Source organism: Accipiter gentilis, chromosome 25, assembly GCF_929443795.1.
Source record: "Accipiter gentilis chromosome 25, bAccGen1.1, whole genome shotgun sequence".
NCBI classification, from domain to species: domain Eukaryota; kingdom Metazoa; phylum Chordata; class Aves; order Accipitriformes; family Accipitridae; genus Astur; species Astur gentilis.
The window spans coordinates 9,134,493-9,148,583 of record NC_064904.1 but is presented as its reverse complement, the minus strand read 5'-3'; the positions used below and the strand labels follow the sequence as shown (position 1 = coordinate 9,148,583).

The 14,091-nt window shown below is 49.7% G+C and overlaps 1 protein-coding gene across 4 annotated transcripts in view; it reads left to right on the top strand.

Annotated features, from left to right (window-relative positions):
* The first annotated feature begins 214 nt into the window (after positions 1-214).
* Positions 215-14,091, top strand: part of BCL11B (BCL11 transcription factor B) — a 96,607-nt gene continuing 82,730 nt past the window's right edge. For all 4 annotated transcript variants that reach the window (XM_049828913.1, XM_049828911.1, XM_049828912.1 and 1 more), the window contains exon 1: positions 215-348. In XM_049828913.1, coding sequence (XP_049684870.1) covers positions 291-348 — 58 coding nt within the window. In that variant the 5' untranslated portion in view covers positions 215-290. The remainder of the gene's footprint in view (positions 349-14,091) is intronic.

Here is a 14,091-nt window from a genome sequence, read left to right as displayed (position 1 = left end):
AGTGTGTGAAAGAGAGAGAAAAAAAAAGAGCGAGAAAGAGCTTTTCCTGATGATGATGATGATGATGATGATTTTTAATTGAGAGGGGATCCCATCCAGTGCACCACAGCAGCAACAAAAAGGAGGCTTTTTTTTTTCTTTTTAATTTTTTTTTTTTTGAAAGAAGAACTCGATAGAGAAGAAGAAGAAGAAAGAGGACAAAAAAAAAAAGAGGAGGAGGATCGCCCCCCCAACACATCCCCCCAAACCAGTGCAGCTCTCCAGGCGATGCCAGTGTAAATGCCAGGGCAATGTCCCGTCGCAAGCAGGGAAACCCGCAGCACTTGTCACAAAGAGAGATTATCACACGTAAGTTTAAACTTGGAACCAGACCGAGCCGAAATCGAGGAGCGAAATTAGGGAAGGGGAGGGAAGCGGTTGGGGGGGGGGGGGGGGGGAGAGACTCCAGGAGCAACCAAAGCTGGTAAATGACTTCAGAGAGAGGGAGAGGAGAAGGGAATTAAAGAGGGGAGGGGGGTGTGTGGCTAGGGGGGATGGGCTGGGGGTGGAGGGGGGGAGAAGCCCGAAGTTTGCTGTGCGTTTTTGCAGCGGTGCGGAGGTGAGGCGGGCAGGCAGGCGGCGTGGAGCGGGGAAGGCGCTGCCGGCGGGGAGAGCGCGGCGTGGGGCGGCGTGGGGCGGCGCGGGGCTCCCCCGGGGAGCGGGTGCGTGTGCGGGGGGCGGCGGAGCGGGGCGCCCCGCTCCGGACCGGGCCGGGCCACCCCGCCGGGGTTCCGCCGCTCGCCCCCGGCCCCGCTCCTCGTTCCCTGCTCCGGGGACAGCGCGGAGCGGTGGGAAAAGTTGGCCGAGCGCCTTGCCTCGGCGTGACAGCCGGGCCGGGGCGGCGGGGGGGGGGGGGGGGGGGCGGATCAAGGTGGGCAGCGACGGGGGGGAGAAGCGGAGCGGCCGGGGGTGGGGGGGGGGGGGGAACTTAACGGGAAGCGCATGGAGGCGGTGGGCCGGCCGGGGGAGCGCGGGCCGGCAGCGGCGGGCGCCGGGTCCCCCCCGCGCGGGGACGCGGGGCAGGTAGATGGGCAGGCTGCACCCTGCCCGCCCCAGGTGCATCGCCGGCGGGGGGAGATAACTCTCCTCCGAAGCGGGATTGGGGGGGTGGGGGGGGAGAAGGCAGGATCGGCTCGGCTGGGGCTAGAGGCAGGGCAGGGGCTGTAGAGGGGCCGGGGGCGGGCGGGGGTGTCTGTCGGTGGCGGGGGGCGCGGGGAGAGCCGAGGCAGGGGACGGGGCTGGAGGGCACGGAATGCGGGCCGGGCAGCGGCTCGGGTGCCGGGGCAGGAGCGGAGGCTGCACTTTGCCGAAGCTCCCATTGTGAAATGAAAACACGCACATACCCGCTCCCCCCCCCCCAAAAAAAAAAAAAAAAAGGAAAGGAAAAGATAAAGCGGGGGGAGGGAAGGAGGCGCCCCCCCCCCCCCCCCCGCCTCCAGCTCCAGCATCCCCCCTCCTCCCCGTTCCCACCCCTAAAGCCCCGGGAGAGGGGCGAGCGCCTGCAGGCAGAGTCGGGGGCAGGTCTCCGCGCCGGGCGCCCCGCTCCGCCGCTCCGCCGCTCTCGTCCCCGCGGGGCTTGTGCCGCGGGAGGGGGTGGGGGGGGCATGTTGGGAAGGGGGCGCCTCCCGGGGCGCGGGGCCCCCAGCGCTCCCCGCTGCTCCGCCGCCACCGGGGCACGGGGAGGGGGGGGGTGTCCCCCCATTTCCCTCCTATAGCATCGGACCCGTTTGAGGGGGGTGGGAGAAAATGCCCGGCGGGCCGTGGCGAGGTTTGGGGGGGGCGGAGGCCGGGATGGGGCCCCCGCACCCCGCCGGGAAGGCCGGCCGGACACCCCCCACCCCCCCCCCCCCCAAAAAAAAAACGAGTCCGCAAGTTGCTGTGCTGCGGGGGGCGGCGGCGCGCACGGAGCCAGCCCGGGGCTGAGCCTGAGCCGCGGCGGATCCGAATATTTATGTTGAGATTTTAAAGAATTTAAATAAATAAATAAATAAAATATTCCCCCGGCTTCTCTCCCCTCCCCTGAAAGCCAAGAATAGGAGCCATCTGCCAGGAGCATTTGGTGCTTGCGAGCTCCTCTCTTTCTTTGTTACCGGTGATAAATTTCTGTTTGTAAGATTTCCTTGGGAATCGAGATTATATATGTGTATACAATTTTTCCACCTCCAGTGAGATTTTTTTCTTTTCGTAGCGGAGGGTTGTGGGGGGACGGTTTGGGTCCCGAAATTTCATTTTCTTCTGCTGTGTCTTTTTTTTTTTTTTTTTTGGTGTGGGCCTTTATTTTTTAACCCGTTCCTCCTCCCCCCCCCCTCCAGCCCATCAGCTGGTGGAACACAAATGAAGATGCATCTGGTATTCAGCTCTTTCTGGGGTGTTTGTTTTTAATTCATTGTTATTTGGAGTCAGATTTGCATCACCATAAAAGGTGGATTCCCCCCCTCCTCAACTCGTTAATTGCATTTTTGTTTTTAACCATCCGGTTTGGAAAATGCGTCTCCCTTTTTTGTTGGTGGCTTCTTTTTTTTTTTTTTTTTCTTTTTTTTTTTTTTTTTTTTTTAAGAAAAAGCATCAACCACCTAACCCCTCTAAATCGCCTTGTGCAATTTCTCCCACTTTTCTGTCTCAGTTGCGAGGAGATGTGGGGTGTCGAAAGGGGTTGTGCGGAAAATCTGGTTTGTTGCGCACGTCTGAATTTGTTTAAAGGGGTGAAACATTTCTTTTCTCGCTGCTGTTACTGCTGGGGGGGGGGGGGGGGGGGTGGGGTGGAGAAGAGAGCCAGGTAGGTTTGTTCTTCCAATTTGATCTCCTTTTCTGATCGCTTTACTTGAAAGTAAATAATGAGGCAGGAGAGCATTAAAAGGTGCCGAGGAGCTGCGTGTACAATGGGTTTAGCGGGGAGGCTGGGGAGGAATGGAGAGCAGAGCGGTACGCAGCTTCCCTCCCTCCCCTCTTGTATTTATCTCTCTCTCCATCCTGAGGAAGCTGGCGAAGAAATCAGGCTGCATACTGAACAGTGGCAGAAAAAAATGAAGGTATCCAGGGGAGGAGGGGGTGGGAGCCGGGGGGGGGGGGGAGCTGCGGCTGGGGCTGGGGCTGGGGTTGGGGCTGGGGGGAGCAGGAGGCGCAGGCAGTTCGGCGCACAGGCGCTGAGCCTCAGCTGCAGGCTTGCAGGAGGGGGTTTCGCAATCCCCGCACTCCTCGGGAAGGTGTCATTCGTGGGGGAAAAGCAGCCAGGGAGACCGTCCTCTGTGAGGGGGAGTTTGGAAAGTAGCGGGCAAGGGAACGGGAAACCAAAGCACTTCCAACAAAATAAAGCCAACCCCAAGCCAAGCCCCCCAAGCCGGATGAATTGATACTGTTTTCAGAAATCTTGCATTTATGTCATGTTTAGCTTGGGCTTCCCCCCCCCCCCCCCCTCCCTTTTTGGCATCTGTCAGGAGAGTTGCATTTCAGGATGGATTGGAGGTCTGTGCCAGGGAAGGAAAGAGATTGGGAGAGAGATTGGGGGAAAGAGAGAGAAGGGTTTTCTGACACTGCTCAGCTGGAGTTTATTGGGCTTCATGCTCCTGGTGTTCAGAGAAACGTTTAGATCCTGAGTGTAAGACAAACAAACAAACAAACAAACATAAAAAGCAGAGAAGCTGCAATGTAGTTGTGCTCCAGAGTTGCAGGGTCTCATTAGCACAGTGGTCTTTAAGACTGAAAACTGGAGTGGCCTGTTTGTCCTTGCCAGGCTCACCCAGGCAGCCTTGTAATGGATGCGTGTGCAGGACAAAAAAGAGGGGAAATACATGGGGAGAAAGGAGCAGCTCTGGACCTTTCTTCAGTGGTGGTGGACAGAACAAACTTGGTAGCTGAGCTCACTTAAATGGGTGGACAAAGTAAAAGAGACGATTATGTAGCAGAGGAGGCTGAGCTGTTGAGCTGCTCTGTGCAAAGAAATGTTATTTTAGTTTGATTCAAATTGCTGATTTTCCAGCTTAAGATCTTCTTTTTTTAACTTGAGAAATCTGTTTTCAAACTAGCCCTGCATTTTGCATCCGAAGGAAATGTGAAAGGCGAGAGCATGTGAAAAGCTCGCTGGTAGCAGTTTTGCAGAAGGCGGCAAAGCAAGAACATTTCTGTAGAGCAGCAGCAAAGATTGGGAGGGAAAGGCACAGTAAAATCATACAATTCTAGGTAGAGAACCAGGTTTCCCAAGGAGGCTCTTCAGTACCTGGTCAACAGGTTCCCTAGGAAAAGTAATAATTTCCTTTATCACTTTGTATTTGTACATAGTCATTAAAAATAATAATAAAAAACCCCTACGATTTTTTGCATATCAAAGTTTTGCAAATGGCTTCAAGGAGCTTCTCTTAAAATGCATTTAGATTTAGTGCAATTAATGCACTCTTCCTGCAGAAAAAAACCCCCACCAAGGCAATCAACTCTAGTACAAAGAGGATGGTAAGCTGTGACTGAAGAATTAGAGAGGAAATTATTATTATTTTGGAGATGGCTGACTTTTTCGTAATACCCGCATAGCTGTGCACCGAAAAGCTTAATGTGCTTTTAAAAGACGTTACATGTGTTGGCTTTAAATAGGACAGGACAAAAAAAAAGGTTGTGTGCTGTCGACTTCCAGGTTGCCTCTCATTTGAATATATTTGTATCGGACTTACAAGGTAAAAAAAAAATATATATAATATACTGGCACATTTTCATAGTTTCTGGTCTTTTAAAATATTTTTTAAAAACTGGTGCGGAGTAACTAGATTGTGGATCTAGATTGTTCCGTCCTTTTCGGTTGATGTGCTCAGTGGCTTAAATAGATGTACAGCGGGCGAGAAACCATTTTGCATTTTTTTGCTGGTCGGCAGATGCAGAGCATATTTTGTCAGGCTTATTTAAATATCGAGAAAGAAAAGTCTTCAAGATTTTACAACCTGGCTGCCTTCAATAGGAATGGTTGGAGCCCTTGTCTTGCGCAAAACGTATGTTTCTCTGCAGAACAAAGGGTTGTCTTGTGGCATATTTGACAATAATTATGACTTAGTGGAGTGTGCGCTCGTAGAAGTAGTGCAAATTACTGATGCCAGTTACCGACTTCGGTCGACACCTCTTCAGCGGCTCTTCCCTGGGCTGCGCTTGCTGCCGGCGCGCCTCTTCGCTTCAAAAAAGCCTCTCGCAAGATGCTCGCTCCCCTTCCACCTTGCCTACCTGCACGGCTTTGCGCTCTGGGTCGTCCGTTGGTGGAAAATACTTTCCAAAATAAACTTTGCTGGCTTTTTTGAGTCGCTCGCCCGCCCGCCTTGTGCCCCCGGCTGCCAGTGGCGGGTGTTGACGACTAGGGGGAGCTCATAGCCTGTATGATGGCAGGGCTGGCTCCGGCCCTGCGGCGCGGGATGCTCTGCCCCGGGAACCCGAGGCCGCCGCGCAGCCCACTCGCGGGGCCGCAGAATGTTTTCAGGGCAAAGTTGTCGCATTGATCGGCGTGCGAAGAGCTGCAGAGCGCTAGCGAGAGGGGCTGCGAGCGAGGCGAATCTGTTTTCAGCTGGATCGCCGCTGATTAATTGGCTCGGGCGGACAGGAGTTTCTAATTAAAATTAGTTTCTAACGGTGCCTTTTATTGTCAACATACAGCGTTTAAATTCTCAACTTCTTGTCGGCAGATAGCGATCGGGGTAATGGTACCTGCACGAGAAAGCGTCTCGGGGGGCGTGGGGGGAAATTCCACGGAGATCCGATTGTTTGTTCCAGTGGACGTAGAAACACTGAGCGAGGAAGCTGGAGTTCTAGGAGAAGGTGGGCACAGCAACAAGGCAGACATACACGTACATAATTTGGCGTTGATTACATGTCAGAAAGCCACATGTAGCCCTGCCGAGAGGATTTGTTATTAGATAGTTTACCGTGCTTTGATCCTCGGGTCCTTAGAGCAAAAAATCTGCGGGTCCTGCAAATGAAAACAAGCATTTTTTTTTCCTAGAGAAATAAACACAAAATCACATCTGTCATGTAGAAGTTGCTGCTGAGCAGCTCACAGGCTGCTTCACCGGGCTTGTGCTGTTCTCTGCCGCAGTCAGCTTGCGCGTCGGACTTTAGCGGGACGCTTTCTTGCCCAAACAGATAATTCGTGGCATACACACGGGAAGCTTTGATCCGTGGACATTTATTTCACCCAACCCGATAAATTCAGCAAGTTATGGTATTGTTACCATAGCACAAGTGTCTTCTCATTTTTAGGGTGCAGTATGTGGATGGAGGTTATCCCGTGACAGGAAAGCGTGCTTTATTCTAACCTGAAAGAGAAGTAAATTAGGTCAGACAAAAGACCAGGGCTGTCATCAACTGTACAAAAACCCTTCACTCTTGGGTAGAGAGGGCCAGCAATTTATCTGATGATTTCTCTACTTCATTTAATGTTTGAATTGAGCTGCTTGGAAGCATATAGACAGCAGCCAGCTCGTTTGACAGACCGCTAAGCTGAAGAGCACAGTGCCCAGGCTGCTGCTGATGCTAGTGTTTCCCAGCCATGGGGAAAACCTTCCCTTCTCCCCTCCCGAAACCTCAGACTTCGCCGACTGTGGCTTTCCTTCCATTCCACGACTGTTAACTTTTACCAAGAGAAACAACGATCCCTCTCTCCTCCTTCCCCTTGCCTCTGCCCACCCAGCGCACGCACACCCACGCTCCCCTTCCTCCCGCTCCGTCCTCTGCCTCCCACCCGTCTCACTCCCCCAGGTCGAAGCCCAGCGGAAAAGTCCTCCCCGTGGAGACCTGCTACCCCAAAATGGCTCTCTGCCTCCTTGCACTTCCTTCTTTTGGGTTGCAGTTCGGTTTCTCCAGGGTTGCGTTGCAGTTGTCGGTTGAATTTGGTCTCCCCTTGGTAGCCTCCAGAGAAAGCACGCAGAAAAAAAAACGGGGGCTGGGGGTTACCGCCTGCTTTAAAGTTAGCAATACCATAAAAGTGCTTGGTGAAGCATCAGCATTGGCTGTAGATGGATTTATATATATGTATCTTTTTAACGAGGGAGGGAAAAGGCATCAATAACTGCGTGCATTGATAAATGTATGATTCATTCAGCTGCTCTTACTACAGCACCTTCCTCTTTCGTGTTTATTTTCTTTCTTAAAATGTATCTGGGCAGACTGCACACCGTTCCTTGGCACCCACGGTTACAGCCTCAGAGGCAGTTGTGTGTTCAGCTCCTGAACATCAGTTAAATTTGCTCACTGTCTGCCCTCCCTCCCGAAAAGCTGTTGCTTGCTCGGTACTGTAGACCCTTGCTGGAGCTTTAAGTAGTAGCTTCTTTTTTTTTTCTTTTTTTTTTTTCTTTTTTCCAAAGGATATATAAAAAATGCCTAAAGCAGACTATTCGAAAACAAATTAAAGCAGAGGGACACACTTCATGCGTTGCAGGCACGCGCCAGTAGAAGGGGGTTAGAAGAATATCATCATTTTACTGGCAAAAGTGACACCAGATCGGGGATTTGATTAATGGTGCAGCATTCACAGGGACTTAGTTCTGTATTTTTGACATATGCAAGTCTTTTGTGTAGTTGCCTCAGTGCAAGAAATTCCTTTTTTTTTTTTTTTCCTGGAGCAGCTGATAATTTGTGTGTGTGCTGGATATGCCCAAGGTACTTTCCAAAGACTAAGCACTAGACAGCACAGTATAAAAAAGGAATCCAAAGTTAAGGGAGAGGAAAAAAACACACTGGTTTACTTAACTTTTTTATGACCCCTTTTACTAAGCCACTGGAAGAAGCCATAAATTCGCTGAATGTTATAATGAATATGCTTCAATGAAAGTAAAAAAAAAAAAAAAAAAAAGCTTAAGAAAATTGTGTATGAGCAACAGTGCGCCATACACAATTGAGAAACAGTCTCTTTTGAGCATGATATTTAAGAAGAGAACAAAATTGTTGTGTGTTTAATACATGCTCAAAACTAATTACTTAATTTTGCTCCTGCCTTTTAAATCCTGGGGTAAGACTCTGTGCTTCCAGTATCCTTTTCCACGCCAGTTAAAAGCCTGTACCCAAATACTGCTCCTTCTCCTTTTGTGGCACCGAGCGCTCCTTTCTCTCCTTGGTTGTCGTTTAGTTTTAAATAAAACAAATGTATTCACTGGGGAACAAAGAATGCTTTTATATCACATCATCACATCCCATTTTATCTGCAGAGATTTACAGCTTCTGCAGTCTATAGAAGAGCCTATGCATTTTCCGCTCTCAAAAGCAGTAAATATTTTTTTATGAACGTATAGTTTACTTAAGCGGAGACACGCCACTCCCTTCCTTAACACTGGGCATAGTTTCTGATGAAATAACATCTGACAAGTGTTGGAGATTCGCGCGGCTCCTTGGCTATTCTTGGCTTTTGTTCCGTTTTGGGTCCGGCGTGGTTATTGTGTCGTTTTCCTTCGTCTTTTCCCCAAACCCCGCTGCGTTGCCCGGCTCTTTGTGGCGGTGCTTGGGCTCGCTCCGTCTCAGGTGTGTACGGAGGGTTAAACTGCTCTTCCCACAGATTCGGGATACTTCTGCAAAAGCTGTCTGACATGCCAGCGGTGCAGGGGAGTCCTCTGGCTGGCGGCTGGGCGGGGGGCTTGCTCAGGCGTTGGAGTGAAACCGGCTGTCACCGTCCCCCCCCCCCCGCCGCCCCATCCCTGCACCGCTGGGTCCCGGTCCCCTCGCTGTCGGTACCCAGACGTGGCTGGGGAGGGGGGGGGGGGACGGGACGGGGACGGACGGGGCTCGGCGGGCTCCATCCCGCCGGCTGCGGGCAGGTGCCGGTGGCCAGCCCGCCACGACCACCGCCACCCGCTGTGGCGGCCCGGCCCGGGCCGTGCTGCCGTCCGGCACGCGGAGAGGGCGGGCTGGCGCGCAGCGGCGGACCGGACCGGACCGGACCAAACCGGACCGGACCGGACGGCGGCGGCTCGGCGGCGGCCCCGGGGGCAGGCTTGGGCGGCGCGGCAGAGGTTCGCCGCCGCTCCGGCCGCCTTTGTGTGTGGGAGTCGTCGCTCGGAAAGTGCGGCAGAGCTGCGGGGCCCCCGTGTTTCTGGGGCTTCCCCATCGAGTCGCCTCTTTTGGCCGAGTCGGCCTCAGACTTCTGTTTAGAAAAAATGTAACGTACTCTGAACGATTGTTTGTCAGCCCTCAGAAAAATTAAAAATTGATGGCAGATAAGCGGTGCCTAGTACCGCTGAGCGTGATGCTGATGCAATACGTAGGCAGAAGCTCGACTCTGCACCTTGCAGCTGCGGGGAGGCTCTGAAAACAGGTTATTGATAAACTTCGACGGCGAGGAGCCGCGTCGCCCGCTTTGCGCAGCGTTAGTCTTTGTGCAGCGAGGATCCTGACACCGATCTCGGCGATAACCCAGCTAGAGAGCATGTGACCCGCGCCATTTCCGTTAAGCACGTTGATGTTACAGTAAATGTGACATGTGGGTGTTGATTGAGGGGACATCATTTTCAGGCCTGCTTTGGGCCAACACCCTGAAGAGCGAGTCACTTCTTTGTGCTCGCTCCCCGACTGGGCTGAGCTCTTTCTGGATGTGCCTTCGAGACAGCAGCGGCTGCGTGCGGGGAACGGCGTGCTCGGCGCACCGCGGCACGCCGGCGGGCAGCTTCCCCTGCCTGGGCGCCGGGAGCTGTGCCCCCGTGGCGGACCCTGGGCAGCCCCAGCTGGTCCCAGAGATGGGTGGCCCTGGGACAGCCCCCAGCTTCGCCCCCCCAGGTGGGCACGAGGGCGGGCGGTGTCTGCAGCGGGGTGCCGGGGCAGGCAGGGCACCCAGCAGCACCTCTGCGGCGAAGGCGCTGGCAGCGCTCGCCTTAACCGTCCCGTTATCGATCTGTGCAGAAACCAACCACGGAGGGGAGGTTTCACACGCAATGCTTTGGCCCGGCACCAAAACGTTCCCTCTTCCCCCTTTCTCTGCCTCCTCCTGATACTGCAGATCGGGAAGAATAAGAAGAGAATAAGTTGGCAACTTTAAGATCCCTTCTTACCTTGGTTCTGCAGTACAATAAAAAGGCAAAAAAAAAAAAAAAAAAAAGACTGCTGCCTCGACCCAGCCTCACCCAAACACTGTGAACAAGCATCCACGGTTCCGTCCTTTGAGGCCTTGGAAATGATTTTTAGTAACAGAGTCTTTTTCACTGTTAATGGGTATGAATTTGAGACATCTGACAGGCAGAAAGTAGTTAGCATGTGCATTCGCTTTAATACTGGGCATGAGAGTATTGTTTGCATGGGGCGCATATGCTCTAATGATGTCACCATGCTGAAGCAGGAGCGCTGGTGGTTTTGTGACAGTGCCTTTATGGAATTGAGGGGTTTGTCCACTGTATTTTGCCATGGGAGGCAGCCAGAGAGCTTGGAGATGGCTGCTTAGAGTCCAGCCAGCAAGTGTAATGCTTTTCAGAGGAGAGCAAATGGTTTAGATTCTCCGGTTGCATTAATTTCATGAAGCCATTGGATAACAAGTGTCACTCACGTCCCCATAGATTGCCCGTCCCAACTCGCTGTGCTCCTTAGGCAGGCAACGCCAAGGCAGTCCTCTTCGGAGGAATCGCTGGGTGCAAGAAAAATGCCAGGCACACCTTAACACACCTGGAAGAACCAGGGCATGAGTCCTGGATGGAAATAGCTCGTTTGCATTTTTTTTTTTCCTTTTCCCACGTAAGGGAGATGAGATGTTTTTCATTCTCCTTTTTTGTGTGCCTTGATTTCTCCTTCTTAAAAAAAAAATAAATTAATTTTGAATAAATACTCGTGAGGAAACACCCTCCTCCCCCCAAACCCAGCTACCAACAAACAGCAATAAAACCACAAAGTTAAATTCAAATAATGTGAAGCGACTCATTTGAAACCCACAGACACAAGCGGAGTCAGAACTTTAGATTGAGACTGGCCCAAATTGCCCCATTGGTATTAAAGGACTCCTTAAATAGCCTAAGATCTTGGCTGTTGTATTAACCAGGCATGACCCGATGCGTTATGGGCTGGACTTGCAGGCTTTTTTCTCTTTTCCTTTGTGGGTTTTAAATCTCTGCTGTAATGTTACTTGAATGTAGGTTTTTAATGGCTTAATTGAGTTGTCAATAGGAAGCCTTTTTTTTTTTTTTTTTTTCATTCCGAGTTAAAAAAAAAAAAAATAATCCAAATTGCCATGGATAAAATGTATCTGCAGATCTATTCAGTATTTTGTTTTTCATTCTTTTGTATCTGTTTTCCATGTCCCGAATAAGGGGATGTAATATAGCTTCTGCATTATTGGGTGTACGGATTGTCTCATCATGCTTGGTGATTTATTAAGCTTAAATCAGAAATAGAGTTGAGTAAAAAAATCTTTTGATAGTTTGAAACCCAATTACTACTGATCACGAGGGCTCGGTGTACCAAGAAAACGAAAAGCTGATTTTTGGTAATGTGATGACTGCCAAAATATGAAGGAATACCAGATGTTATTTTAAAAAAAATGCCATTGCAGAGTCCTTGGAAAGAGAGAGTGAGCGAGTGTAAGCAAATAGGCATATGTGGATTTAACTAATATTCAAATGAAGTGTAGAACTGAAAAGAAAGAATTTGCAACAGTTTAGCTGTTCAAACCTCCTTCATGTTTCCACAGATGCCTGGTCAGGACCCTTATCAAATGCAGCAGTTTTGCTACATTTTCTGAAGAGCACAATGTAAATCACAGGCAAAAAAAAAATAATTCTCACATCAAAAAGATAATCAAGTTGAGATCTGTGCTTTTCTTTTTATTTGTTATATGTATATAAATGCAAAAATTCAGTGTTTGTAATTTAAGAGACAGACTTTAATCTGAAGGCTTTACAGGAATGTTAGGTGAAGCTAGTAACAAGCATTTTCCCCCTCTGCCACCTTTTTTCCTTACGACCCTTGGTTCAGTTCCTGTTTTCGTATTGTCTTTTCCAGCTCTTTGTCCCATCTCCCGCGTGTGTATCTGCGTGCCTGTGTGTGCCCCTCTGTATGGTTTGTGGGTTTTTTTAATATTTTGACGCACTGCTCCCCCTTAATAGGAATTCTTCCTAGAAATAGTGCGCACATTTCTAAAGGACCCTTTTCACTGTCCTTTTCTTTTGGCTCTAAAATGATGTATATGTAATTGGTAATTAAAGGTGCAAGCTCCCCTTCAATATAAACAATATTGCTCAATGTTAGATCATTAAAGGGAACCGCAGCACTAAATAATTACCTTTTGCATCGTGACACACTGTTTGCAGGCACCCGCTCCCTTCCCAGCAGTCCCTGTTCAGCGAAAGGTTATGGTTACGTTTTCACTAAGGCAAGGAGGCATCTTTTCATGATATAAATTGGTGAATTAATTACGTAGTATTGTCTTCAAACTCCTTTTAAACTTAGATTAAGGGGGAAAAGTTAATTAATGGTTTTCAGAATGAGTACTGTGCTGTGTATCTGGTAAGCTTGGTGTGAGTTAGGAAACCGAAGCCTTTCTGTGCCCATCGTTTGCTCCAGCAGGATGGTCCCTGCTTGGGCACTTCTCTGGGGTCCCCGTCTTTTTCCTGCTGGTGCTGCTGCTGCTCTCCTCTCTGCTGTTAGTGAGCTTTGATGTAATACAGCTGGTAGATACACCGATCAAGTATTTATTCTGGAAGGCAAAAATGGGGGCGATTCTTTTTCTAAACTGCCTTTTTCAAGGCTCAACCATTTTTGTTGCCAGGTAATACATTTCACCTTCTACCTCTTGTCCCTTTCCTATGTGGGTTTTTTTTGCAATTTGCTGAAGAGTGGGACAAAACACCTTTTGTTTTCGGCTAGGAGGAGAATCCAGATCTGGATTATAACATCTGTTTATCTCAGTCTTACTTCTTTGAGATATTTGGGTGACTTGCTTTCCCCAGGAAATCCATAAGCAAACTGCTTGGGCTAATAGAGAACATTTTTCCTCCTATTCCTTTAATCCTGATTCGATTAGAGGTCTCACTCACTGATTTACATACTGTTAGTTCCTCTGTTTTGCTCAGCCCAAATCCTATAGTCCTTGCAGAGGCAAAACAGCCTTAGGCAAAAGTCAGTGGAAATTTTGCCTGAGTAAAGACCAAGGTTTGTATGATTTGGCAGTTACACAGCAGAACAAGAGAAAACAAACTAAAACCCACGTTTTGCCCCAGAAATGGATGGTGATCCATAATTATTTTATAATGTAAGAATTATCTTCTAAATACCCATTAAAAATGCACTGTGTTTTATTAATTGTGAAATGAGAAGTTACTTCCTTCTTAAAAACTGATGCAGGTCACTCAGAAATGCTTTCCCAGTCTTTGGGGGTAATGGTATGAAATCCACCAGGTCCACGGGCAAGACTTAAACAAAAAACTTTTATTAACCTATATAGCAACTGCAGGGTTATTTGACATCAGGAAAATAGAGTGGAAGATTTCAGACTCGGCCAATATTCCAGTATGTTAAATAAGTGCCTCATTCTCTTTCCCACTGTACACGATTTTGAAACCCCTTAACTTCTCATGAGACTGTATCCTGCGTCCCATACCCTTGCAAATAGTTTGCTGTAGTTCTTGGTAATGGCTGGTCACTTAACCTTGCCAGTATCTTTGTAATGGGACAAGGTGGTGCTAATTTTGTATGCCACAGGGAGCCTGATCCTGCTTGTTTGGAGCACACAAGCTTTCCCCCTCTCTCTGAAATAGGAGGAGAGGTTTGGGTGCATAAGCTTTGCTGGATGGGGCCTTGGCCAGATGGCTGGGAGACGCGGTGGGAATGAGAAGGTGGGATAAAAAGAGAGGAACTATTTCAGAAAGTGACTCGGGGTTCGAATGTTCGCAAAATGGCTCTTTGCTGATATCCTTGCAGAGCTGGCAGCAGTGGGAAGGAGCTGTCAGGAAAGCTATGCCAGGTCAGCCTTTCCATTTTGTTTCAGGCAGGCTTCGTTGCAAAATATATTGAAATCATTCTGGGAGAGCAGAAAAGCTGAAAAATAAAAGAAAGATCTCATCAGGCTTGGCTTCTTTGGGGGGGTGGGGGGAGGCTGGGCCTCTCGTGATGCATCCTTCAGAGTCT